The 26,334-nt window shown below is 42.9% G+C and overlaps 1 protein-coding gene and 1 long non-coding RNA gene across 3 annotated transcripts in view; one reads left to right on the top strand and one right to left on the bottom strand.

Annotated features, from left to right (window-relative positions):
• Positions 1-20,779, bottom strand: part of LHFPL6 (LHFPL tetraspan subfamily member 6) — a 217,942-nt gene extending 197,163 nt beyond the window's left edge. Inside the window, exons 1-2 of one of the 2 annotated variants that reach the window (XM_033104912.1) lie at positions 20,477-20,779; positions 18,383-18,963 (exon numbers count right to left, since the gene is read on the bottom strand). In XM_033104912.1, coding sequence (XP_032960803.1) covers positions 18,383-18,767 — 385 coding nt within the window. In that variant the 5' untranslated portion in view covers positions 18,768-18,963; positions 20,477-20,779. The remainder of the gene's footprint in view (positions 1-18,382; positions 18,964-20,476) is intronic. The other variant, XM_033104913.1, reaches the window with a different exon arrangement.
• Positions 20,780-21,031: 252 nt separating this feature from the next.
• On the top strand, positions 21,032-25,794 carry LOC117021648 (uncharacterized). Its single transcript, XR_004422897.1, has 3 exons — positions 21,032-21,123; positions 21,550-21,757; positions 25,698-25,794. It is a non-coding gene; the product is annotated as an uncharacterized LOC117021648 (long non-coding RNA).
• Positions 25,795-26,334: the final 540 nt, after the last annotated feature.

The raw sequence follows: 26,334 nt of genomic DNA, 5'->3' as shown, positions 1-26,334 counted from the left end.
CAGGCATCAATCTTCTATGAATGTGTGAAATACGAATTCCTAAATTAGAGGTTCAAATCCGATGTTATTCAGTACGTGTATCTCCTATTACTCAAAACCTCTCTTTACGAAGCGAAAGCTTTACACCTAATTTTTAAAGGCAAACACACCACAGCCCCATTTTCTTCACACGGTAGGCTTGGCCACTCACCTTCCTTCCTTCATTTCTGTCATATTCTAGCTGTCCCATTGGCTTTGATCATCACCTGCCCCTTTAATCCTCAGCTAATTCATAAACCTTAACCTTGTGCGGTTTTGTACCTGAACCATCCAAAACTGGTAGGAAAAGCTATCTTTCCCCTAAGCCGGAGAATGTGCGGCACACTTCAGTCCATGACCATTAGCTTCTCCCCTCTGGGTCTGCCACAGCCACGTGATCATGGAGTGACTAGTCATAAAGCCACAGGCCAGGGGGTGGGAACTCACAAGAAAGTAACAATTGAGGTTTCTGAAGTGAAAGGAGAGGTACACAATCTAAGGTCTGATAATGGCAAATTTCCTAGCTTATACACACATAAAAAAAAACAAAAAACAGCCAGGGGACGGCCCGGTGGCTCAGGCGGTTAGAGAGAGCTCCATGCTCCTAACTCCAAAGGCTGCCGGTGGGCTCTCAACCACAAGGTTGCCGGTTCAACTCCTCGAGTCTCGCAAGGGATGGTGGGCTCCGCCCCCTACAACTAAGATTGAACACGGCACCTTGAGCTGAGCTGCCTCCAGGATGGCTCAGTTGGTTGGAGTGCGTCCTCTCAACCACAAGGTTGCTGGTCCGACTCCCGCAAGGGATGGTGGGCTGTGCCCCCTGCAACTAGCAACGGCAACTGGACCTGGAGCTGAGCTGCGCCTTCCACAACTAAGACTGAAAGGACAACAACTTGACTTGGGAAAAAAGGCCTGGGAAGTACACACTGTTCCCCAATAAAAGTCCTGTTCCCCTTCCCCAATAAAATCTTAAAAAAAAAGACCAAAAAAACAACAGCCAGGATGGAAACTAAAGGTATTTCATGGATACTGTTTTAAACTAACCAAAGCCATATTTATTGTTGTTGAAGACTTTTAAAAATGTATGGCATACAATTCTAAATATAACAATATTTGGGGTACAAAATAAATTTAATAGAAAAGTTTTCCTGTTAAAATAGGTGAAAATAGAGACTACAGATTTGTTCTTGCTTAAATATTCCTATACCCATTAAGGAAAAAAAAAGAAAACTAGATGAAACAAATTATTTCTTGGTGTAGATTATTTTACAATTTAAATATGAGTACATATCAATAGGTCTGTGGGGACAGAGCCAGGAGTGCAGTTTCCAGGCCCTCGGCCTCACGTGGAAAGGTGGTGACTCAGGTAGTAAACGGCCATCGACTGTGATCAAATGGCCATCAGCTGTGGCTAGTTGGCCGTCAGCTGTAACCAGTGAGCCACTGGCCACTAATATAACTGCCGTGGCTACGCTAGCAGGAAATGGGGGCTAGCAAGAAGGTGGTGGCTGAGCTAGCAAGCGCGGATTGCAGAGAGGCGGAGTGAGAGTAGCAGATTCTGAGGCTCCTGCTTCCTGTGTCTCCAACCCAGCCGCCAGCGAGACTATAGTGGTGTGACTCCCCTATCTATGGCTCCGTGGGTGTTCCTTTTTGGCCTCACCATGTCCTGCGTCCTTATGAGGGGAGCGGGAGCAGAGACCCCGCAGGCCGCCCCGCACGACAAATGGCGCAGCGAGCAGGGTCTGCTGCACGACAAGGTCTCGGCCTTCAAAAGGAAGAAATCTTTTTTACGTATGTTTTAAAATAAGAATTGCTCACACCAAGATTGTTCTGAGGTTAATAAATACTTAGGAGATCTTAATAAAAATGCAAAGACCATTTTAAGGAGTAATGATCATCAAAATATATTAAAGTTTATGAATGATTTCTACCTCTAAGGAAAAGCAACCACAGTCGTGAACAGACAATTTCCAGGCTTGACGGTCAGATTTTATAAGCCCTTGTTTTACATAATATAACTTCTCACAAAATAGTTTTAAATTTACAAGTTTTTAAATGACAGTGTATCTTTATACTACTTTGCCCCACATAAAAAGTATTGGAAATAATCTTGCATCTAGTAAATCCTTTCTAACATTAATATTTATGAGTTGGCTAACAGTTCATTTTTTTGAAATCTTATAGAAAATACATATAAAAAATAAATAGGAAGCTTGAAATACTTTTCCTCTGTTTTCTAATGATTCACACTACAGGTGTTTCCAGGCTTGGTTCAAAACCTACATATGGGTCCATAGCGCCTTCTCTGACCATTCCAGAGAAAGCCGAGGTGTCTCTCAACAGAAGATTTGTAGCTTCACTGCAATTCAGCTGTGTTGTGGGGAAGGAAGGAAAAGGTCATAGTGGGAAAAGGAAGTTTTAAGACTCACCCAATCCATGTTTGAATTCCAGCTCGGCCACTGGCTTGCTCCACGCTCCTGACTTCTATAAACCTCAGCTTTCTCATCTGTGAAATGGGGCCAACCTTCCCTTCCAGCAATGTGGTAAGGATTACAAATAAAAGTGCCTAGCCTCCAAAGTGTATATAACAGACCACACTTCAGATTATGTGGATTATTCGCCCATTTTGTGTGCTTACATCTTGTCCCCCCAGCTCCATCGCAGAACAAGGACCAGCATCAGTAGGTACTAGCTGAGTGATGGTATACTGAGACTCCTAAAAACCGAGACTGCGCCACGGCAGCCTGGCAGTGTGGTGGAAGGGGACCCGCAGGACCCAGGGAGGGCTCCTCCCTTTCTCAGGGAAGGAGCTGGGCCTCACACGTCTTTCTCCCATCCTTCCTTCGCCTTCTGCCTCATCAAATGAAAACACAACCATGACCGCAAAGATGGGTGAGTCAAGCTATGTTACCCTCCCTGGGACGAGCGGAGCCCAGATGTGAAGGCAGGAAGATACCTGTTCACACACCCTGGTCTGTGACCCAGCCAATGCCCGCAAGACCATCATTTCCAAGAATGTTGGGACACTTACTCGCATTTCACACTATAGCCTGTGAGTTTTTAAAAATACATTTTCCCCAGTCTACTAGCACTTCATTATCTATATAAATTAAAAACTGGTACAATGAAAATCCCCCAGTCATAATGCGTCCTTTTAGTCACTACATCTTTCTCCTTCACCACTAAATCTTTATATCGGGGGATCAAGAAGTACAAGTGGCCAGATTTACTTTTAGCATCATTTCCATTCCAAAAGGCCTACCTTTTGGTAATAGTGATATGCTTTGAAGGCAGGCAGTTCAAGGATAAAAAGCAGCAAAGGGCAGTGGGAGCAATCTGCCGTTCAAGTTCACAGTTCTGAGGTGCTTAGGACAGGACATGGGGACAGCTGTGAGTGAGACCCAGCTCCCTCTGCCCGGATGTGCATGGTTTCTCCTTGAGGCTCATTTCTAGGCACTAGGCAGCCTGGGTGCAGACTGTGGACTGCTCCTGACCTTCAGATTATATGCTGAGGCCGAAGAATAATCTGCGCTGACAAGTCTGATTAGAAATTGCCAATTCACTTCTAAATCTGTGCCTGCCGCAGAGGGCGGAGGCCAACTTTCCATTCAGGTGGATGTCCTTCCTGTGTAAGTAGACCTGAGCAGACACCGCTTCCTTCTGTTTTATTACAACTCAATTTTGCTTGTAAACTAAGCCTGCCCCAGGGGATTTCTTAAATGTGACCGCATCCCTCAATGACCTCTTCCTGGGACCTGTGACTCTGGCATTCCCATACTGAATTTGTTCCCGTGTTTCCAAAGCTAACGAGAGAAGATGCTCATTTTTCACTGCTCTCATTTCTAATCATTTTACCATTTGACTAATTTGCGTCAAAATGACTTCCTAGTGGAGCACAATGCAAATCAGTAAAGTACTAGTGCCGTGGATGAGAATAGACGCCCACAGGTTGGTGGAGTTTACTTCTCTACATTTTATGCTAAGAACACCGTCCCAGGCTGACTTCCAAGATGGTAAATTAAGTATTAGTTCCAATTAGTGGTGTGACAGGTGACTAGTATGAAGTACTTGTTCTATCTGTTTCATTAGGAATCCAAGAAGCAAGCATTCATACTATTAATTAGAAACAAAAGAATAAAATGTGTTTAATTCACAAGCAAAAGCAGAGGATGGGAATTCAGACCGCTGGCTCCTTCCTGCAGGACAGCTTCATGCTGTGTCACCCGTGGAACAGCACAGGGTCACACTTGGTTTCACTGATCCAGTGTCAGCATCTGCAATTTTTGAACAAGGGGCCCTGCATTTTCCTTTTGCATTGGACGACTCCCCTCCACCAAATGATGTCACCAGTCCTGCATGAGAGGTGTGAACCTTATCAATCTATTGTCCTATCTCCTTACTAACGGAATAGAATTCATTCATTCATTCAACAGCTGTTTGTTCAGACCTACTGTGTGCAAAAAATGTGAGAAACTAATAAGAGAGATGTAGTCATTATCCTCATAGAATTAACAGGCTAAAGGAGTAAACAAAACAGTGAAAAGTAACATTTAAATAAGAAAATATTTACACGCTAAACGGACCTTTACAACTGGAACAGTTAAAAAGGATGCATTCCTAAATTGAACAAATACATCCAACTTTGCAGCTCCTGTTCCTCCATCTTCCCCTTTTCTCTTCCATGCGGCATGCTGAGTGACAAAGCAGCGCTTCTCCAAGCAAAACCAATACTGGAGGGCCAACTGTAGTCCACAGTTTTAGGAAATCACTTTACACACTTGGAAAAGCTAGCATTTTGGAGAGGCGCACAAGTACTTCCAAGTATGCACTAAAGGAATGAAACCCAATGCACACACACTCAAGTGTTCCATTTGTTTCGAAAGATCCAAGTCCCACGCACCCTCACGAGCTACTGTCCCACTAGACGGACTGAGATCCTCGACCAGAAGCCCTAAGGAACAGCCCAGTATCTGTATTAACTGACGGCTTGTGGGTCTCCTCCTAACAACCCCAATATCGATGGTTAGATTTGCTAATATTTCAAAACAGAAATGTTTGGAAACACAGAAGCAAGAATGTCCTGGCAGCTTGCCAGATAACACAGGCTCGCCATCAACAAAGACTGAATTGAGGAGACGGTTTCTTAGTAGTACGTTCACCACCTTTACAACACACGCTGGCCACATGTCTCAACCCATATCCCTGACAATTTCTCTTTCCTTTTCCGGAGAGGGGCAACCATGTTAATTTTTGTGTAAAGTAAATGTCTGAATCATCGTGCAGTGACAGGACAAAAGCACTCTACTGAAGACCCCTGACAAAAATTACTAAGTCAATATGGAGCACTAACGGTAACTTCTTCAGTTATTGACAATTTCAGTGCTGTCTGCTGGTTTGAACGGAACTAAAATGGGAACAGGTAAAAGGAGACCATCTTTTGAAAATAACTTGATCCGAGATATTTACATTTAATCAGATCTTTATTTTAAGCACAGGGCTATTGGCATCTGAAACAGAAAATTCCACAGAATCTGTACTTTGTTGTGAGGTATGAGAATACTGGACACAGAAGTGACCTAGCCGAAAGAAGGGGCGGGGAGTGTAATTAACATTGTCACATAGAGAACATAAGCCAAGCGTCTCATGGACCCTAAATTAGTATCTTGCTCAGGTGAATACCTGGGTTGAAAATGTTCCAGAATAATGTTAAGCCAATTGTCAGTCAAATAAATGTAAAAATTACGGTAAGTACAGGGTGTGCTGAGACAGTATAGCAGGGGGGCCTGAGAATCTTACATAGTAGATAGTGCCCCCCCCCACCAGGCCTCCACCAGGGGGAAAAAAATGTGATTAAAGTTCTCAGGAAGCTCAAGAAAGGCAGGTTCCTTCAAGCTGTGCAATCAGAGGAGACTTGATGGAGAAGTTACCATTCAATTCAGGCCTTGAAAGCAAGTAGATTTGGGGCCTGTGAAAATGGGAGGAGAACGGTGAATGGGCCGGTGTCAGCAAAGGCACCAAAGGGGGACTATAGAGAGGGCACAGAAAACATGATAAAAGTCAGTTGGGCCAAAGTGGAACACACAAGGTCAGTGGACGGTAATGTGACAACTGGAGCTTGGGGACACACTGGAGAAGGCCTTTGTCCTACAGGGAGTAACCGAGGTAGTTAGAGGGACACGAAGGGTCATGATCACAGCCAAGAAGGTTACCCTGGAGGAAACATGAGGTGTTGTAGAGGGAGGCAGCGGTACAGGAAGGGTGCCCAGGCAAATGGCAGACAGTCGCCACCAGGCACAGGTCTTCTGAGCCATTGGAAAGAAATGTGATAGCGCATCATGACACTAAAGGATAACAAGATTTCACGTCAGGTGGCTTTTTAAATTGTCACTCAGAGATCATGACCATTGTAGTAGTTTGTTTCAATTACACGTAGTTACACATTACATTAGCGAGCTTTCTCACAGTATGTTCGAGACAATAAAATGTCTTGTCATTCCAGGATTCAGCCTCTGACATCAAAATAATTCACCGTTTTACAGCATATCCTTCTGCCCCATCTCTAGCTTCCACTTCAAAATATACTTTATCTTTCTTTCACAATATACTTGATAACAGTTTTTAAAGAATTATATGCAACCATCAAAGGTATTTTCCATTATTATTTTTGTTCAAGTCCCCTGAGGATCAGAAGCAAAAGCTCTAAGACCCTTCAACTGAACTCTAATCTTAAAAACAAACAAATAAACAAATAAATAATTACATGTGAAAAACAAAGAAAAATGAAAAACAACCCTCGACATACACCTGCAAACATCCCTGGCAAGGTTCATTCTGTGAAGATAAAATAACCATCTTGCTAGATAACATAATGCTGAAGCGTGTTGGTAAAATAACGACATCTTTCTGAAGGAGATTCTAGTGACCAAAGCCATGAATTTACAAACTACTTAAGGTCCTAGCCCTGTTCTGTATTTACTTCTTTTGTCTCCCATGGCACCTAGCACAATTTCAAGCACACAGGATTTGAAGATTCATTGAGGAAATGTGTATAAAATTGTGTTCTACGTTACAAAATGTTATCCGAAAAGTAGCTGACATTAGTTGACTTGGAACTAATTTTATTTTCAGTTGGTCTCTGTGGTTATTCATAAAGGATAAAAATACACACAGGTAGTAATCAGGCTACAACTATGTGGGGTTGTATCAGAAGAGAGATGAAGGGTCAAAGGAAGAAACCTCACAGCACTGATAGATGATATAAAAAAAAATTCCACCATGATGAAGAAAACCACAATAGCCGGGCACATGCCAAATAAATTAAATAAATAAATAAACAAACAACAACAAAACTGACTTGTCCACATGTTGAGAAAATCTATATAGCTATTGATATTGCACCTAAAATTATGATCTGTGGACGTCAAATATAGCCAGTAACAAAGTGTATTCACTAGGTCCTATATAATAAGTCACCTGCAGATAAGACTATTACTAGTTCACAAATTGGTTGGGGAAATGCAGGGGGGTACAATAGTAAAGTACCCCAGTAAGCGCTTTGTAAATAGATGAAAGTGTAACCCAAGTTCTTTTTTCATAGTTCTTTATAGTTCCTTCTTAGCCTGCTTCTATTTACTTCTTTACCCCCAATGTCTGGGCTGTTGCCTAGCCTAGAGCGGGACTCAACAAATATTTGTGCAATGAATGAAGCATATTAACTTTTCAAGTTAAAGTTGAGTGTAAAATTTTAAGTCAAATGAACTCTTAGTAATAGCCACCATTCATTGGAAATCTAGTTTATCGGGCCTGATGTTACGTAACTTACACATATTTAAACTGCACAAAAACACAATGAGTTAGCACTACTATTAGTATTAGGGGAAGGAACTGAAGCTGAGTGTCAGTACCTTTCCCAGGGCCACGAACATGACGAGAGGCAGAGTTCAACCCTGTCTGTCCAGATCCCGTGTTCACCTGCTTAGCGTGACAACACCTGGCTGTGGAATAAGGTGAACACATGAACAGAAGGCAGTACTTGAAGATTTGCTCATTCAAGAAAAAAGTACTAACATTTCTTTTACTTAGTCTTACTGAAACATTTTTTTTTTTCTGGGATATGAGTGCATGTAAAATTCTGAAGCATCCCACATGGGAAAAACTGTTATTATTCTAATCTTATGCTGTAAGTAATGCCACAAAAACAATCTGCCACAATTTACAAGCCTAACAAGCTAAATAGAGAAAGTAGAGAGAAACAAAAACATTTCCCTCATCCAATATTTTCCAGCGTTTGAAAATCTCATCAGATTCAGATTTCCAGAGCTGCCTTAACTGGACTGCGGGATTACTATGGTCAAACCACTCCCCACAAAGCACAATTGTCTGAAACTACACTGAAGTTGAATGTGCATGAAAAGGTGCCACACAGAGAAGAAGAGCTCATAGCTGTGTGATTTACTAAAACCTACTGAGCGCCAAGGGTACAGTCAGCCAAACTGAATTTTAAATGGTGCCTACCGCGAGACCACAGTCAGGACAGCCACCAGTGGGTGGATGAGATAAATGAACTGACTATCTTTTACCAGGCGATCAAAATAGAATGCCATCTTCATGCATGAGAAAAAAAAAAAAAAACAAGGTTAAAATATACATCCTTCACACTTCTGCTCTTTCACTACATGGTCACTTCTAGACCCTTCCATCCCCAAGGCACCTTCATGTTAGTGAACATCATGCAGAATGAATGTTTCTTCCTACCTTGATTTTCTTTCCATCTATTCCAGCAAAATCCAATCTATTCCTGCCAAGTGGAAACTTCTCCATAATCCTGGTCCATCAGCCTAGTTGCTGTTAAGCAGCCAGCACTATTCAAGGGGGGGTGCTTAGAAGTGATGATTAAGTTAGACAGAGCTAGGAGCTTGCCTTCCAATCAGGACAGCTAAACGGTAAAAGAAAGGGTCAGGATTTAAAAGCTATGTCTTTTGAAGAGTAAGTGAAGTCACACTCTCTCACAGGAAGGTTTCTAAAGACACTAGACACTATTTTCAGCAGTCTATGCACGTAACCCTGATCTTTCTCAGGAGCTCTTCGTCCGTGTTTTCCAGCTGCCTACTTGACATTCCACCTTGAAGTCCCACAAGAACCTGAACCACAAACCGTCCAGAACTGAACTCATCACCTCACCTCACCACCACGCCTCCTAGGAGGTACACAGACGTAAAAACAGACGGCCCCACACATGCTCATTCTCACCAAGGACAGCCAGCTGCCAAGTCACGTGCATTGTGTTTCCATACCTCTCTGTCTCCGTACCTCTCTGTCTCTTCCAACTCCCAGAGCCAGAGCCTCACTGTGTAGACGCCGAAGTAGGGTGCAGTAAGGCCCAGCCAAGTGAAGTGCAATCCAGTGACACTTTACCTTACGGGGTAACTTAGAGGGCAGGGGAAATAAGGAAACCAAGGCCAGCCGATCTGGGAAAGCAGGGTAGGAGAAAACTGCAATTCAGTGGTGGTGGGGCTACCTAGGCTGACCCCCAGCAAAGCGGAAAGCATTTTACAAAGGAATTTGATCAGGAGCAAAACATTCCACAGCTATGTATATTGGAATTTTTTCCATTCATTTTCATTCCATTCATTCATTCAAAGGGTGCAAAATGTTAACATTTGTATCCCTTCACAAAATACCTAGACATCAGTATTACTTAACTTACACATGCAAACAACACATAGAGAAATTCCATAATAATGTTTTCTCTTTCCAAAAGGTAACAATGGTCACCTCCACCTCCAAAGGACTCGCATAAGTGGAAGAATCCAGCTTTCCAGTCAGCTACCCCTCAATTTCACTCTCCACCAACTTGCCTTCAATGAACAGACTTGTCATGTATAGGAGTAAATGGCACCTCCCCGCTCAAACCTCTTCATCTCTTCATTGGCTTCTGATCTCCTGAGTATCCTAACCAAGTCCTCAACTCTAATCCTTCTGGCCCCTGCCTCTCGGGCCTCCTCTCCCCATCCTCCCTCGTGCTTTCTGCTCCAGAGTGCCTCAAAAGCATCCTGCGGGCCCATGTCAAGGCTTTGTCTCTGCTGTTCCCTCACTGGGATGTGCTCCCCTCCATTCCCTCCAGGCGGAAGGTCTCAACTCAAACCTGACTTCCTGGGTTCCTGAGCACCCCATCCAGATCACAACTGCCCACCATACACCTTTCCTTCCCAACATGTGTCACATGCGTAACTTTACATTCACTTGGGGAGTGTTTGATTAATGTTCGTCTCTCTCACTAAAATTCTAGGTACACAGGACCATACATTTCTGACCATCATTCTAGCTCCAGTGCCTAGAACAGAGTCTAACATACAGCAGGTATTTAAAAATCATTGCCTGAATGAAAAAACAAAGCACCTCTACACCATACATTTTTCTTCATGATGAAGCATCCAGTATGTCTATATTTCAAGCCTTGTAAATACCAGGGTAACTCCCTTAAGGCTAGAATTGATGTTCTTCCTTAGAATACTGTCAGGAGAATTAATCCTTACTTACTTAGAAGTGACTATAGAGACATTCAAAGTATTGTCTTAATACCTAAAGATTACAATTTTCCACTTAAATTAACTTATGTGATCCCAAATGACAAAAACGAAAAAAACAGCCACAAAAGCGATGTCCTGCCATACTACATTGTAGAAAATGACTCCACTGTACTTCCCTTCTAGCCATGAAGACAACATGGAAAGTCTTATATTTGCATCCAAGGCAACAGTGCACACATAGTAGGGGAGGAGACAATATGGGAAGCTTCGATTGTTGCCAGAATTGGGCAACCCTGACCCTGACACTGTGATCTCCTAAAAATAACTATTTAAATGTCCTTGGGAAAATCACTAGACTCCTCTCGAATGATCTAGTTAGAACTCTACCTGTTTCTATCATAATATTTTATTGATCAAGATTGATAACGTAGAATACTATTCTTCACTTCTGAAGAGTCACAAGGTCCTTGGTTTTGTGATTTAAGAAAAGCGTCCTCTGGAATGAACATCAACTTCACTCTTAACAAAGGATTTTTACAAAGCCTTCTCACAATGGGGTACGTACATTAGAAAACTTGGCCAGCATGCAATAATGAAAGAAAATTCTTCCAATAAATAATTTTTCAAAGACAGTATGTTTGCCTTGGTCAGATGTTTTGGCATTCTCCCCAAATGGCCTCTCAACTGCATAGAACGTGATTAACATTCACCTGCAATGGATTCCTTCAGAATTGGCAAAATGTTGGTGTATCATATTACTACAAGTGGTTCTATTGTACTACAAGCAGAAACTAAGGACCAAAGAAACAATAACAGTATTCACCTACGTTAAGAGACTTATTATCCATAATGGTGGAAAATCCTGAATTCTACACATAATTCAAGGTGGAATGTCAATTAACACTTTATTATGGCGATACTATTAACAGCTCAACCAGTAACTTATGGGATAGCTTCGGGTGTCACTCTCTAAAATTCAGTGTTCTCAGCTGTAAAAAATAAATAAATTCCCTACCTCGCTGGGGTGAAATGAGAACTGAGTATGTTCCACAGATCACCTGTCCCTTTGGGGTGCCAGAGCCAGATAAGTTAGAAAAACACTTAATACTACACCTAGTATATGCCCTCCTCATCCCCCAGTAGATTGGTAGGAGGCATCAACATGTTACAGGCTTTGTGAGTTCTGCTGCGATGAAATCTATTAACTTTCCATAACCAAGTGTTTCTCAAATTGACTTGTTCCCAAAACCATTTCGCTTTTTCCTATTAACGCCTCTTGGTCCACCCAGGAATCTGATCCTCAGGACACGCTTGAGGATGACACCTTAAGACAACAAAGATGAACTTTCATGACATCTAAGAATAAAACTTTTGCACTTGACGTGTTATTCTCTCTGACTATAACTAGCACACGCAGTAAGACACTCTTGCCAAGGGAATGTAGCTGGAGAGGTCAAGTAGTAACGGTGTCACAGTGATGAGTCTGCGGGGAGTGCAATATTTTATGCACCTTGGGATACTATTGAAGGATGATGCAAAGCTATCGAGTGTGTGTTTTGAGGATCATTTTTAATTGGAATAGTTATGAATTCACATTCTTCAGTTGGCTTTCTTTGGGAATAACAACACATTCTTACAAAATGGCTCTAACCAATTTGCAATCCACGACTTAGCAAGGCTAGCTAATCTGTACTGACCTGGCCTCAGTAGCACCTGGCTATGGCTGCATTAGCTGGTGGTAACAAAGGGAAATAAGAGTCTTAGAAAGACTCTACTCCACATAAAGTAAATGAAGATTTGGGCCATGTCAAAAAAAAAAAAAGAAAAGAATCTAAATAATTCTAGGGAAAGTGTCTTGCATAGCTTCTAACATGATAGGCTCCAGTGGAATGGATAACTCCTTATTCCACCATTCTTAAGAATGATTATCATTCTTATTTTTGACTTCAGAGATACAATCTTAGTAACTCCGAAAGATCAGCAAGTCATAATAGGGAAAAACTGAGTGCACTTGGCAGAAAAGAAACCAGGAATTTGAGCACACCCTAACTGGACATAAAGCACCAACAGCTCACTGCTGCAGGGTGAAGGATGCCAAACATAGCCCTGGAATGAGAGTGGGTTTGTCATTTGCAGCTGGAGCCACAAATCGCAAGCGTCTTCATGTAAGCACAGCATAGGAAAGAGCTGGATATTCTGAGTGCAGCACTGACCATCACCAATAACACCGATGGTCAGTAACATGCTGTAAAGAACACATTATCAACTGCTCTCTTCCTACATTAATTCTAGTAATTGCTGCTTATGTCACATTGATAACAATTCTGGATAGAAAGAGACTACAATCCACACTTACCTTAACTGTTGTTCTAAGTTTATGCTCCCACATCAGTAACATGGAAGGTTTTAAGTGAGTAAAACTGGCTCTTATTTCTCAAAATGGGGTCTGTGGACCATCTTTGTCTAGAACTCTTGGGGAGTTTGTTAAAAGTGATTCTCGTGGTCCCCACCCGGACCTACTGAATCAGACTCTCTGGGGCCTTGGACTCCCCATGTGGAAAAAGCTCTCAGGTGACTTCTAGGCCCACTAGAAGACTCAAAAGAATATTACATTGAATTCTGCTATCAATAATTTATATGGAGAACTTGGACGCTACATAGGAAAGTTTGAAAACAAGGAAAACTTTCCAAATTAAGGCTTGAAACACAAGTTCTTCTAGAAAAAAAGTATGCAAAAAAATAAAACTGGTGACAATGGCTTTTTGAAAGTAATTTTAAAATATTAGATACAACCATACAAAAGTGGGCGTTTGGGATTTTATAGATCTGTTAGTTCATTGACATGCCTGCCTTTAACCCACCCAGAGCCCGAGGAATGCTCTCCGTGACGCTGGTCGTCACCTCGGTACTGCATCCCCCTTTCATCCTTCCATGCTGGCAAGCCCTCCTTCACACAGGTGTCTCCATCTGAAGCTTGTTCCTCTTTAGTATCAATGTACGGGCGACATAGGTTGTGATGAAAGGTGTGATGTGTGGTCCTAGAAAGTACAATTATTCAACGAGAGTGCAACATCCTCCCCCCTCTACCACCCCCGCTCCAGAGACGTTTAAGACCAGGTGATGTCCTTAGTCAAAGCTGACGTAAGCAGTATCCTGCCTAGTAACAGAAGCTCAGACTGGCTGGTCCCCAAGTGCCTTCCTGGCCTAATCATTCTGCTTCTCCAAGATACACATGGCTTTACAGAGTTGGCCACAGGCTGTCTTGGCCTGACTTTGTGGTCTGCAGTATGGTCTTCACGTCTTTCGGTTAGCAATTCCTTATGGAAAATCCACTGCATGAAGACTACAGAAAGTGTATTACAGTCTGACTTTTAGTTCCCCATCTATAAAATCTTATTTCTGGTACAGGGTGATAGTAAGTGAAAGTATATATATGTACAATACAGGTATATATTACATAACATATATACTATAATTATGATATATATATAATAAGGTATTAAGAGAGAGAACTCCAGGAAAATAATTTTTGGTGACAAAATGAGGAAAGATGGAACACAGATGTGCTGAGCCAATACCAAACTACAGAGGTGGATCTTTTTATAGTCCAATTAGAGAGGTTCGTATCAGATCATGATACAACTAAACTTGAAGTTCTGAAAGGAAACCATCTGCCAGAAATTCCATTTTTAAAAATATGAAACGGTTACCTTAGAACAAGATTCTAAAGACGTGGTCTCAGAACCAGGATCATCTGGGAACTTGTTGGAAATGCAAATTATCAGTCCGCCACCCCACTGAACCTACTGAATCAGAAATTCCTGGGTAGGCCCCCAAAATCTGTGTCTTACAAAGTCCTTGAGTGATTCTGATGCATGCTAAAGATTGAGAAGCCCTGACTTACATCTCAAGACAACTCACCGGACCTTACGGTGTAGGTTAGAAATGAAACGAGTAGTTTGTAACCGACAAGGCATCATTTAAAGAGAAGCAAAAAGAGCCTTGCTTGCTCCCCAACTGGCACAACAAATGCCTGGATTTCTTAAAATTAGAGCAACTTTTTTCAGTTAAGACACTGTCACTAAAAAGTCACTACGGCCATTAATATACCAACGCTTATCATTTATCTTATTCCTCTGCTGTCAGAGAACCTGGACGTGAAGGAAAGCAGAATGTGGCCCATCATATGGCAAGTCAGGTTTGAAGGAGGGGAGGGAAGTTCCAAGCCTTCACCTAAACAGGTGACAGGCCCAGGTGGGACCCTACAGTGAGGGGACTCTGGAAAGGCAAGGATGCTTTCAGCAGACAGGGAGAGGGATTCTCCCAGGAACACTCAGTCATCATTACCGTCTTGAGCAGCATTTCACTAACAATTAGTTGAAGAGATGGCCTTCCCTGGCTTCTCAGAACAGAACAGTGTCGAAATTGACAAGATAGTTGCTTGCTACTAATTAGCATTGTGCACCGATTTTATACATATATGTGACTCACATTCAAACTCAATGTGTCTTAGGACAAATCTGGGACTCTCTTTGAGGCCCCCTCATTCCAGCACCAGCAGTTTCCTAAGATGGAATCTAAAAATTCAGATCATGACATCTGCAAGCACCAGTTGACAGAACTTAGACTTCATATGTCATCTTTACAATGTTCTTACATGTTTCCTTTGCAGAGCATATAAGTATTTTGCTAACATATACATCAAAAAGGTTGATATTAACTTTTCAAAACTCTATTAAAGTACTTAAATACTACAACAGTATTTGAAAGCACACAATATTCAACAAACAAAAACAATATCAAAGCCTCTATTTTCTCAGAGTGCCCATTTCCATACTATACGACTGTTCACATTTTTGTTATACATTAGATTTCTCAAAGGCTTTCTACATGCCTTTTAAAGACTCCACTGAGGGTAAAACTCAACCCAGGCTGGTTTTTAAAAACGACTTAAAATATAAGATGGAGATAGCAGCGATTCAAATTTATGTACAAGTTACCACTGGAAAAGCAGAAGTCATTGATTCCCTGAAGTATTCGTCCTCTAGGGAGCAAATGTCCATGCACCATTTTGTGTTGTTCTATCAGTTGACAGGTGACATTTTAACCTCTAACCAACTATAGTGAGACGATTCAAAATTAAGGTTGACACTTTGTCCTTTAACTAGTTCCAAAGTACGGCAGGGGTTTTACTGCCTGATGCTACACCATATGTGCGCTCTCTCCACACCGCAGGCAGGGTGACGCACGATGCCTCTGGACTGGGCCACTCTGCAGCTTCCTGTTGTTTTTGGAACAACCCTAACTTTAGCTAAACATAACTCTTCTGGGTGAATCATTTTTAGAAAGAGAGTCCGCCTATAGCGGAGTAGCCTGTGTGGTGACTACATTTCTGAAGCACTGCTATCTATGGAATTCATAGAACTCACTGGTTTGGTATTTTGCAGTCTTTATGAAACCCACCCATTTGATGAAAAATTTCATAAAATTACTTATCACTTAAGTTTTTAAGAATAAAAACCCAAACAATTATGAGATAGACAACAAGAAAGATTCTTTTGAAACGTTTTTTTTTTTTTTTTTTTTTTTTTTTTTTTGCTTCTGTCAACTGGTCTACCATTAAATGATAGAGATTAATGGCAGATTTTTCTAAAACCTTTTCCATAATTCAAATTATTTTTTAATTCTAAATCTACTAAAGTCTTGGGTAATGGGATGTATTTACTTACTTGTGCCCTCAAGAGGTTCGATTCAGAAAAACCCTCTTAGGTTTTACATTCGGAATTATTTTTTTTGCCATATACATATGTATATATATATATATATATATATATATATATATATATATATATATGTGTGTGTGTGTGTATATATATGAAATGAGAGAATACCAACTGCTAATAATGACTATACCCTTAGCTTAACGTCAATAACTCTTACCAAGCCAGAGTTCATAAAAAGCATATATAAAGGAAAAAACAGTCCTTTTAAATATATATATAGCTTTCCCAATGGTCTTTCTCCTTGAGTTTTCTGTAAAGTAAAACACTTAGCTCTATATAATTCAAAAAATCTATACATAGCTTAGAGAGGGAAGCATAAATCTCACGGGTCTCAGATTCACTTCCTGTTGTCGTCCTTTAATATACGTTTAAAGACAATCAATAAAAAATGATTTCTCTTTGTAAGCATTTTCCTGTTCTGCCACAAATAATAGCAGTCCCTGCCCTAAAACGAAGAAAAAGAAGGAAAGCAATATTTACCATAAGAGGAGAAAGAGAAACTGCTTAAGTATTTTTTCCTGAGCCAAGTGAAACTCAAATAGCAAATTAAGTTTATTGTTAAAGAAAAAAATTTGAATACTCCTGGCATTAGTTTTATTCTTAAAATCTGTGGAATCAACAAGTTTTCAAACTCTGGATTTATATTTCAACTTTTAACAACGAACTCTGTTTCCCGATAATTCTACTACATTTCTGTGTGAATATACATATCACATGCAACACTTTTGATGCATATCACATGCAACACAATATTGAACACTGGAGCTATAAAGAAAGGACGGTTAAGTCCTCCAAATTGCCTCCTAGCACAGAGTTAAATGCAAAAATCACAGAGAAAAAACAGGTGAAAACAAAGTTACATCCGGTAAGGAAATAAAGAACTACAAACAACTCTATGTCTTGTTTCAAAACACAAATTTTTTTGCCACTTGCATTTTTAGCTAAAGAATTTTCTTGCTTAAAACATTACTTGAAAGTTTCATATTAAATCATCTGAAATAATCTTTGGGGTTTTTTTTAAATATGTACACTCTGTCTCAGAACTGTCCCATTTTTTTTTTCTTCTGGATTTTCCACCAAGACTGTAAGAAAACACCAGAAGAGTAACAGGCTTTTGCTTTGTAATGAAGTTACAAATACATCTTATACATTTTCCTGGCTTCCTATTTCCCTTTACTCTGTATTATCTACAGAGGTTGTCATATTTCACCAGGGTGCATTATAAATCAGACAAGTTCAGCCCTTCAGGTTGAAAAATGGAGGTGAAAGGCGCAGCGGAAAATATATAAAGTATAATTAAAACCATATGACCAGAGATATTGAAGAAGTACTTGATGGAGGAAACCCAAGTAAAAATCAAAACTTTCTCGTGTTAGTGAGACTATCCAGTCCATTTGGGACATGCACACATCATTTACTAAATATTCTTTTTTTTCACAGCAAGAGTATCACGGAAGTTAAATCCTAACGAGGTAGTCACGCCTATTGCTATCTTTGTAGCACAGTGAAATTCATAGTTGTTCATGTAAAACTGATCTCTCATTGAAAACAGTAATCACTCATTTAGAAATACAGTTTAAGATTGGGCAAGGGTCAATTTTACATCCACCACAGAGGATTAAAGACTTATGACGTCAATGTTAAATCAAAAATCTTTTCTACCAAGTCTGAAATGCAAACTGTCTCCCTTACCACATTATAAACAACCCAGATGTCACTGCTTCACATTAGGTGGTACTTAGCAGGCCAATGATATGTACATCCTTAGATACGTGTCTAAGGATGTACAGAAATTGAGAACTTTCCAAGTTGTAAAGCAATTCCAATAAAAAATGTTTAAATTTTTAAAAACATTTTAAACATTTTTTTTAAACGCAGAGCCCGCGCTGCCCAATCTATCACTTTGGCAATCTATCACCAAAGCCATTCCTTGTCTTTTTCTCTAGAGCATTCCAAGTGTCAATTATAATCATCTCAGTAGACAACTGGAACATCATTTTCAATATTGCTTTGGGATGCCAGCAAGCAACTCAAGTGTAGCAAGTCACTTACCTCCCAGAAACTGAATTCCTCCAGCCACTCTTCCCACTGTCCTGGAGATGAGCTCCGACACACAGCAGCCCATGAGGGCAGTGAGAGCCACCAGGAGGAGGAGGCCACAACCCAGGCCTGTCACGATGGTACAGATCCTCCATTCTGCACTGGGAATACCCTGGAAGGAGGCATAGCGCCCACATTCCTCCACCATTACCATCGTCTGCCGACTCTCATCGTGTACTGGATATGAGCACCTCCGGAACGTACCAAAGGACACGGGCTTGCCCAGCTGGGCTCCCCAGAGCCAGTAAGGCATAAAGAACCCCACGCAGGAGGTAGCAGCACAAAGAAACGAGAGCAGAGCCCAGATTACCCCGGTACAAGTCAGGCTGGATGCCATCTTCCTGCAGGGAGGGCGATGAGGACCCAAAGAACTATTCTGGGACTGACCGCAGGAGTGAGTGGCGGTCTGAAACCACCAGGGACCCAGAAGGCAGGCAATCCACAGTTCTGGAAAGGGAGTGTCTATGAACAGAATGAATCTTCAGTCCTGCTGGGCGTCAACTTCCCATCCTCTGTAGTAAGGATAATGGTCCCTGGTAAAACAATAAGAAACATTCAAAGTTAGATGTTTGCAGCAAGTGATAACACCAATTCAGTTGTTCTATGACTTTTAATTAATAAACATTCAAACTTGCCTCAAGACTTCAAAAGTGGGAAGAATTAATTTTCTCCATAAACCTCTCTACTTCAACTTTTGTCCAACTCTCTCAAAGCTTTGTCATGTCTTTATGTCCTATAAATGCTCTCAAATGAACTCTGACAGCTATTTACTTTTTAAAAATGCATGACTTCTATTTGCCAGTGAATTCACTTACTATACTCACATTAAGAGTTATGCAGCATTTCTATTGGCAGTAAACATAATTCCAAATATTATATTAAAATGAACCATGCCATGGTTTGTCTACTTGGTTTGCAAGTTCATGCTCATAAATTTTCAATAACTTTCTGTGTCCCTTTAGAAGCATTAACACCCTGCCTGAGCCCAAACAAAATAATTAGGATAATTTTCACAATTGTAGAACACCATAAATTCAACAAACATTACAGACTGCCGAGACACGTAGAATGGATGGAGCCAGGCACTTCCTGTACTCATCCAGTGGCATTCATGAATCCCTTTGGTCTTAACTATCCTCTCCTAGAGTAAATGAAAGAGAGCCAGTATTTGACTTATTTTCATACCTGCAATTTTATTTCATTGGTTCCAATGAAATTATTGGGACCATCCCTCCTGTTGAATGATTGTCAGTGTCTAATTTGAAAAGTAATCCATACTTTCCAGTACCCTGCCTCCAACCGCAATCATTCAAATAGTTCCACATGCCATTTGACTGCCGCCCCTTCCTCCCTTTCAAAGAGTTCCCACACTTTCCATGAAGAAATGAATACAGAAACACAAAGCCCACGCACCCTCGAGTTCCATTCTCAGACCTCTCAACTCCAGCTTTCAAGGGCCACCGTAAATCCCCTCTTCCCTACCTCCCCGTCCCCAAGCCTCGCCCTAAGGTTTCCTCTCCACCGCCGCCCCATTTACAGTCCAGTGCGTGACTCCAGGGGAGCTCCAGCTACTATTTTTTTAAAATCTTGTCAACTGCTATCAGTTAAAGTTGTCTGTCTGGGCCACGAGGCTGAGGAAGACTAGTGGGGGTGGGGGTGGGGGGTGTGATACTGGAGGAGAGGGCCACCATCCACAGCTGGGGTGAGGACGCCTGGAGCAAGGCCAAGAGGAGCCCAAAATCCGCCCCCTGCAATGGCCTCACCCACCCACACCCACCCCTGAAGACACACAAGATCCTCAATCCTAAGGAAGGGAGAGGGACATTTTCCAGGCGGCCCTTGGAGGGAGGGGACCAGGATGGGAAGGCAGCACCCCCCGGAGGCAGACGCCAAGAGCAGACGCGGCGGGCGGGGAGAGCCGAGCCAGCAGCCCCGCTCAGGAAGTCCGGAGCCCGGGAGCCGCACAACTCCGGCGTCCGGGGAAGAGCGGCCACGGAGAGAAAGGAGCGGAGCCCACGCCCGCGGGGCAGCGAGCGCTTTACTCACATGGCTGGCGGGCGGCAGCCAGCTTCTCTCCCCGGGCCGGGGCGCGCACACAACTTGCTGTCTTTCCCGGGCGGAGCATCCACAGCCAAAGCCCGTCCTTCCTTCTTCGTCGCTGTCCCTAACGGCCCGGAGACGGGCCCGACTTGGGAGAGGGAGCGGCGGCTGCCTCCGGAGGCTCTCCGGGAGCACGGGCTGCACCGCCACCAGTGGAGCCCGCGCTGCCCACGTCTCCCGCGGCGGCTCGGCGGAGGGCTGTGGCCGCGCGGGGCGCCGGGCTCGCACGCAGATGCACAGACCTCTCTTTGGCAGGCGAGGCACGCACCGCCTCCTCCCTCCGCTGCCCGGCCCTCCTCTTTCTCTTGTCCCCTCCCCTCGCGCCCAGCGGACCCAGAGCAGGCAGACTGGGGTCGCGGCTCCGCTGGCAGGACATTCTGGGCGCGCGGGGCGGGGAGGGGTGCACCCTGCTGTCCGCTGGGGTCCAAGCCCACCCACCCCCCCACCCCGGCGATGGACCAGCCTCCTCCTGCCTCCTTCGAAAGGGAAAGTGGGGGAGGCAGACCCACAGAGAAGTAGGGGAGAAAGTTGCTGGACTTCTCGGGGGCTCGCAACGGGCCACAGAAGACGAGACACGTTCCCTATTTGCTTTTGTGAGTCTGGTATTTGGGGCTTAAGCTCCGGTGTCTTACTGCCTTTAGGACATGTAGATGAGAAAGAGGACCCTAAAGGCTGGCTAGTGACCCTTTTGAGCTTTGAGGAGACTCTTGGGTTGTGGTCACTTTGGAAGGGGATGAACAAAGCCAATGTGGACGTGGGAACGAGAGATGAGATGAGCGAGCCCAGGGCTCAGGGCTTCTGGCTGGCAGCCGCCTTTGCAGACAAGCCAGGGAGGAGGCCGGGCGACTCTCAGCAAGGGAGTCTCTCAAGACTTACCCTTTTTGGGAGCCTCTTTCAAGCAAGGCAGTCTCCCTCCCTCAATCTCTCTCTCTCTCTCTCTCCCTCCCTCTCCCCCCTCCCATCCCTCCCTCCCTCTCTCCTCCTTCCTTTCCCTGCCATCCCTCCAATCAATCTTGCAGTCAATACCACCATTGGATTTCTTTTCTGAGAAACAACTGATGTTGATTTCCCTTCCGGACCGGAGGTCTCTTTTTGCTTGTCATTAACGCTTACACCTTGGGAGTTTAGAGCTACATTAAGTAGAAGACTGTGGAAGTCTGCTGAAGACAGTGTTTTAAGAATCCTACCATCTGGGAGTAACACTTCCTGAAGCACATACTTCCCCAGGTACAGTTTGTGGAGTGCTTCTTCAAAGTAGTTGAAAGTAATAAATGGGTCGGTATACGTTTCATAGTAAATTTTCCAATTGTACCATTTTATTTAGCCATTGATGTTGTACAATTTTTTTCCACAACTACAGCTGGAGGTGTGCGTTCTTTCATTATTATTTTGAAAGGCTTTGAGTAATTGGTGCTAACCCTTTTCATTCAGGTCACAGACACTTTTAAAAATATGATGAAACTGATAAGTATCCCAGGGGGAAAATGCACATACATATTAAGCTTTATCACAGTGGTTCTCCAGAGGGAGAAGATTATGCTCCCCATGGGACTTTTGGCAAATTCTGGAGATGTTTCTGGTTATCGTGACCAGGGAGGCGCGACTGGCATCTAGTGGGTAGAGGCCAGGGTTGCTGCTAAGCTGCCGTATACAGGACGGCCCCTCAGAATTATCTGGAAAATTGTCAATAGCGCCGAGATCAAGAAGACCTGTTTCAATGAAATGTCAGATGTTTCCCTGTTTCCCCACAGCCCATCCATCAATTGCAGATTCACAATCGCTGATTTCCGTGATTCGAATTGTCTTGCACAAAACACTAGATATTGAGCTCAATGACTGCATAGTAACAACTGGTCTGACTTCCATTTATGTACCACACCCTTAGCTGTTACACAGAGCCTTCAGAGCTACAGGATGTGAAGGTAGAAGATACGACTATATAAAGACAAACTAATGATCTCACAATTCAAACTCATGCTTCATTCACACAACCTGTGGGGAAATTGGTCTAGGGTGCTTTCTCAAGCTTGGAGGAGCTTTAAGCACTGAGATGGATGGCTGGAAGTAAGTCCTTGCTACGTCAGTCACTCCACTAACTTTTCTCAATGGATTACTTTATCTAGTCCTTTAAAAAGAAGGGGGAAAAACTATGAGGACGGCATAATTATTATTTTACAGAGAGGTTAAGTAATTTGCCTGAGATCTTACAGCTAAAAACTGGGCTTTTAAAAAAATCTTATTCTCTGAATTCTATTAAACGGAGTAAATGTTATTACAGAGATTCTGCCTAAGTTGAAAAAGAAGATAAAGGAGGAGGCTGATTAAAAAAGAAAACATATATATATATGTTTCTCCCTTACATATCTCCCTTATATAGAAAGGGAGAGAGACAGAGCCAGGAGTGCAGTTTTCAGGCTCTTGCCCTCACGTGGTAAGGTGCTCACTTGGGTAGTAAATGGCCATCAGCTGTGGCTGGTCGACCATCAGCTGTAACCAGTGAGCCATTGGCCGCTAATATAACTGCCGTGGCTACGCCAGCGGCAAGTGGGGGGCTAGCAAGGAGATGGTGTCTGAGCTAGCAAACATGGATTGCAGTTAGCACAGCGGATTGCAGTTAGCAGGGAGGATTGCAGCCAGCAAGTGGGGTTGGTTGGTTGGCAGAGAAGCAGACGACAGGTTGCAGATTGTGTAGATCCTGCTCCCTGTGTCTCCAACCCAGCCTCCAGTGAATCTGTGGTATGACTCCCCTATCTATGGCTCCGTGGGTGTTCCTTTTTGGCTTCACCATGTCCTGCGTTCTTATGCGGGGAGCAGGAGCTGAGACCCTGCAGGCCACCCTGCATGACTTGACTATATATATCTGGGTGGATTATCAGTTATTTGTGAGATGTTATATGCTAGGACTCAAACTTCTAACTTACACGAGTGAATGGGACAAATGGGAGCCATCTGAGACTAAAATCTCATTTGTAAAAAGAGGTTGGAATAGATAATATTTTTCTATCTCATGCCTTCTAGCCCCATGATTACATAGGTACTCTCATATTTGAGAAGAAGTTTAAGGGTCACCTAACTCTGTTCAAGTACATAATTTTACAGATGATGAAGTAGAGTTTCAGAATCCTTACCCAAAGCTGAGCCTAGAATCCATGCATCCTGATTTCTCTTTTCATTCCACCATGTAATTATCTTCCCAAACTATAAAATCTCCTGAATTACTGGCTGTTGAATGCGTACTTTATAGGCTAAATGCATTATAATATCTTTAAAACCCTTATAGTAAATCTGTACCATCAAAGGATCTTTAAATTACTTCCCAGCCAGAAGTTCCCACATAGCAGATACCATTTATAACTCTTATTCAAGGTTTGAGTTTCTGTATGTTTGCAAACTAGTCCCATTGAGTTATGAGATGAGATCATGCAAGTAAAAGTGTGTGAAAGCCGTGAGGCATCTATGACGACACTTTTGGTTGGCTACCCAATATTAATTCCCCACCCACTCTTCCTTGTTCATTTTTCTAACCCCCGTCCCCCACCCCCACCCCCATACACACACAAAAGCTGTTGCTGCCATATGACCTTGTTCTAGCCAATGAGTCTGCTGAGAAGGTCTCTGAGGAAGATTGCACTCTCTGATACAAGGAGGAAGCATGAGAAAACAGCTCTCTCACCATCCTGGCTGCCTTTCGACACATTCTTGCAGGATGAGATGTTTGGAACTACGGCAGCCTTCTTGTAACCATGCGGGGAATCTCAGAGATATAATCCCCGCACCCTACTGTCATGGAGCTACTCGTACACCCCTCCTTTTGAAGTTTGAAGACGTAAATTATAGAGTGTTAATATGGTTTAAGTCACTGTTACTTGAATCTTCTGCTTTCAGTGTCTGAAACATCCTTCACTGTTAAAGTATTGTGCAGGTAAGACATCAGCAGCTCAATAAAAGAAAATACATATCAATTAACAGTGTAGCCCAGTGCTCGACGACAAGAAATGGACAGTCAATAATCAAACATTAACGGTGGTAATTAATGAACAAATCAAGATCGCTGTGATCGTTATCCTTGGCCAAGAGCAGCCTACAGAGTGGGTATTTAATTTCTAAACAACCGGGGTATGCTCTGTGAAATTAGAGGAGTATAATGGTGGCATACAGGAAACACCACGCGGTCGATCATTCCCGACCCCCGGGGAGAGGTTGGAAAGGGGCTTTTTCAGTTCCCATTTGTGGCAAACACTATGATTTGACCGATAGGATGTTCAGTGCCAAACCTCTTCTTCCACATCCTTCTCTCCAGCAGAGGTAGGGAAAGCAAACATCTCCATTTCCCAGCTCCCTGTAAGCTTGAGTTGCCAAGTGAGAGTGCTAGCCAAAGAGATAAACGTGGAAGGATGCCGGTGCCATCACGTCCACTTCCTCTTTCTTCCGGCCTAGACAGAAAATGGATGTGACAGAACCTTGACGCACAGAGGCCATCTTTCCACCGTGAGGTGACATGGACGAGGGCAAAAGCCGACACAAGAAGAATGGAGTAAAATGGTGGAAAGCATCTGGATCACTGGTCTCTTCACCAGGCTGCTGTACTGTCTTCCAAGATCTCTCGAGTGAGATCAATAAGCCTTAGCTGTTTAAGTCACTGTAGTGAGCAATGAAAACATGCCTGTGTACTATTCTAACTATTCGCTTGCAGTCCAGGAGCCACCACCACAGTCACGTGTATTAGACACAGGACATAGAGGCACTAAGTAGAGCCAAGAGGGCAGAATGGTGCCAAAGGAGAACTCGTTCTCCAGCACACGATGGCTGTAGCTGGCACTCGTTGTCTACAGCACATATTCGAGAAGATGGCCCCTCCTGGAAAATTCGGCAATAAACAGGAATCGTTAGGAAAATAGTTTACAAAATGCCTCTCCTTCAAGTCTTCACCTTGAGAAATCAAAAAAGACAGAAATTCTCGGCAAGATCCAATGGCCTGCTACAAGAAGGGTCCCCTTGAATACAGTCCAGCAAGAGAGAAATGGAAGAAAGTTAGCGAGCAAAAGAGAATTAGAGGATGACGAGAAGCCAGACGATGCAGAGCCAGGGAACAGACAGGCTCCCTAAGGGCCGCGGGCTGTGCGGCTCATCGGGTCTCTATTAGAATGCATCTCTTGTTTGTCAACAGATGCCGTGAGATACCCCAAGAAATGCCCCACTAGCTGGAAAACTGGCATCACAGTCTCAGGACAGAAGCATATAAAATACACAATTTGAGATTACGGTAAGTTTCTCTCTCTCGCCATTTCCTTCTGTCCTTCCTTCCTAACGTCCCCTTCCCCTTCATGCACCGCTTCTTAAGACACATTTAAATGGGTAATTTACTGCATTGTGTCCATCGCTTATATTCAGGGGGAGAAACTCCCACGGGACAAGTGACGTCTCAGGTTTCCCGGCCTCTCATCCAAGTCTCTGATGAGATCTTGTATTGCTTTCAGAATGTTCATTCTCCCACTTCTATACGCACACTTAGCACAGCTATCCCAGTTTCTTATTATAATACGGTTGCTCATTTCTTTTTCTTTGAACTTTCTGTCATGTGTTTGACAGACTCAAGACCCCTCTTCCTTGTAGAAATTGTATATGTCTAGTTATGTACAGATTCTAAATGCTGTGATTTATACAACCATATTCCCCAGGAACTCGTACAGAAATAAGGTGTATATAGTCTGTGTTCTCCCAGGGGTGCTGTCTGCATCATTTATTTAAAATTTGAGCAGTACTTTGGAAATACAAAGTGCTATATAATTTACCTATATTATTAT

Source organism: Rhinolophus ferrumequinum, chromosome 4 (genome assembly GCF_004115265.2).
Source record: "Rhinolophus ferrumequinum isolate MPI-CBG mRhiFer1 chromosome 4, mRhiFer1_v1.p, whole genome shotgun sequence".
Classification (NCBI taxonomy): Eukaryota; Metazoa; Chordata; class Mammalia; order Chiroptera; family Rhinolophidae; genus Rhinolophus; species Rhinolophus ferrumequinum.
The sequence above is the reverse complement of the archived record's forward strand: the minus strand, read 5'-3'. Positions and strand labels throughout refer to the sequence as shown.